The sequence below is a fragment of the Crocuta crocuta genome, unplaced genomic scaffold (assembly GCF_008692635.1).
Source record: "Crocuta crocuta isolate KB4526 unplaced genomic scaffold, BGI_CrCroc_1.0 scaffold218, whole genome shotgun sequence".
In the NCBI taxonomy this organism is placed as follows: Eukaryota; Metazoa; Chordata; class Mammalia; order Carnivora; family Hyaenidae; genus Crocuta; species Crocuta crocuta.
In genome coordinates, this window is record NW_027533170.1 from 9,645,695 (window position 1) to 9,647,314 (window position 1,620).

At 38.4% G+C, this 1,620-nt stretch overlaps 1 protein-coding gene across 1 annotated transcript; it reads right to left on the bottom strand.

The window, feature by feature from the left end:
* Positions 1-406: 406 nt before the first annotated feature.
* LOC144216887 (vomeronasal type-1 receptor 4-like) lies at positions 407-1,414 on the bottom strand. Its single transcript, XM_077746333.1, has one exon. It carries the CDS (start codon positions 1,412-1,414, stop codon positions 407-409), a length of 1,008 nt encoding a protein of 335 aa, XP_077602459.1.
* Positions 1,415-1,620: the final 206 nt, after the last annotated feature.

Here is a 1,620-nt window from a genome sequence, read left to right on the forward strand (position 1 = left end):
TTATATTTAGGTACATCATTATCCATGATTAAATCAGATATAATCAACAGCATATGGTAGACTCAAGAACTGTTCGAGTCAAAAGTTCACAACAGTGTAGATATAAAACATTTTTGTCTAATTAAGGCTGTCTAGCATATACCAGCAAAGGTAGTTGCTATAACTCATCTAATAGATATGTCATATTAGGGAAGATGTCTCAAGCTAGAGGCATCCAAATAATGAGAAGTATAAATTTTTGACAATCATTTTAGAAAAGGTAAAACAGTGTCCCGTTCAGGTGCAACATGTTTTATACTATGAGTCTGGTTATTTATCTCCATATGTTCATTAAGCAAGATGGTTAGAAGAAATGGTCAAAGGAAAAATTATTTATACCCTTGAAGAATTCTATCTTACAAAAATCTTAATGTGGGAAAATGTAATCACATGCCCTTGTGCCAAAGAAGCTTTGTGAGGGTGTTAAAACCTCTAAGGGCCATGGCTGTGGAGAGGACTTCTTCATTTTTGCAAAGTTAAAGTTCAGAAATGATCGCCTATTTTTTTTGATCAGCACAAAAGGACTGATTGTTGGATAACAAGAGGAGAGAAAATTAGTAATATTTTCCAATCTTTGTACATCATGTCTATAAGTTATGTAAATGGTAAGGCAACTGTTGGTCCAGTAAAAAAAAACAAAGCAGCTCACCAGTGCCAGGATTGTGTGGGTGGCTTTGATTTCAGGAGAGACTCTTGGGCAGAGGCTGGTCCTATGGACATGTTGGACTGTCGTGTGGTGTATGAAGAAGAACTTTACCATGTATGCACTGGTCCAGATCATGAGACAAATGCAGAGAATATCTCGTAAGACCATGCCCCCTAGAAAAGCAGCCTCCTGAAGTTTATCAGGTTCTTTTCCACTACAGTATGTCAGAGAATACACTTGTCCAACTTCAGTGATATTGTAGGGGCCCACTGCAGTTATGAGGACACGAATGTAGATCAGCATGTTGGTGATCCAGAAAGAAAAGAAAGCAGGAAAAATGCACGTAGAGACTTTGGGTTTGAGCCATGCCCACCTCGAGTTTCCGGGAGTGATAATTATGGCCTGAGAAATACTCAGGAAAGATGTGGTGCAGAGGGAAACACCCCGTGTGACTCTGTATATGTACAACACTGCCTTACAACCAATGTCATCCAGAAAATTTCTGACTCCAAAGGCATTTATTATTTCCGGAATCGTACTGGAAACAAGTGTCATGATATTAGCTAAAGTTAAATGGGTGCATATCAAATCGATAGGCTTTTTCATTTGGGGCCGAAATAAAGTGTTGATATTTAACACGAGTAATAATGTGTTTCCGATAAAACCAATCCCAAATTGAGAGAGAAAAAATATTCCCAATATAATATCACTTGAAACTATTATATTCATGGCCTCTTTTACACTGGATAGACTCAACAGCCTAAAAAGAGGCACAAAATGATCTGCAAGCTGGAAAGAAATAGCAGGGCTCTATGGAGAGCCCATGAGGTATGACCACCCTTGGCAGTAGGTTGTGCAAAGTCTCTGTAACAACATTCAGGAAATTAAGAGTTAGTTCTAGAGGCATATGTCAAGGATTACTGATGTCCTGTCTG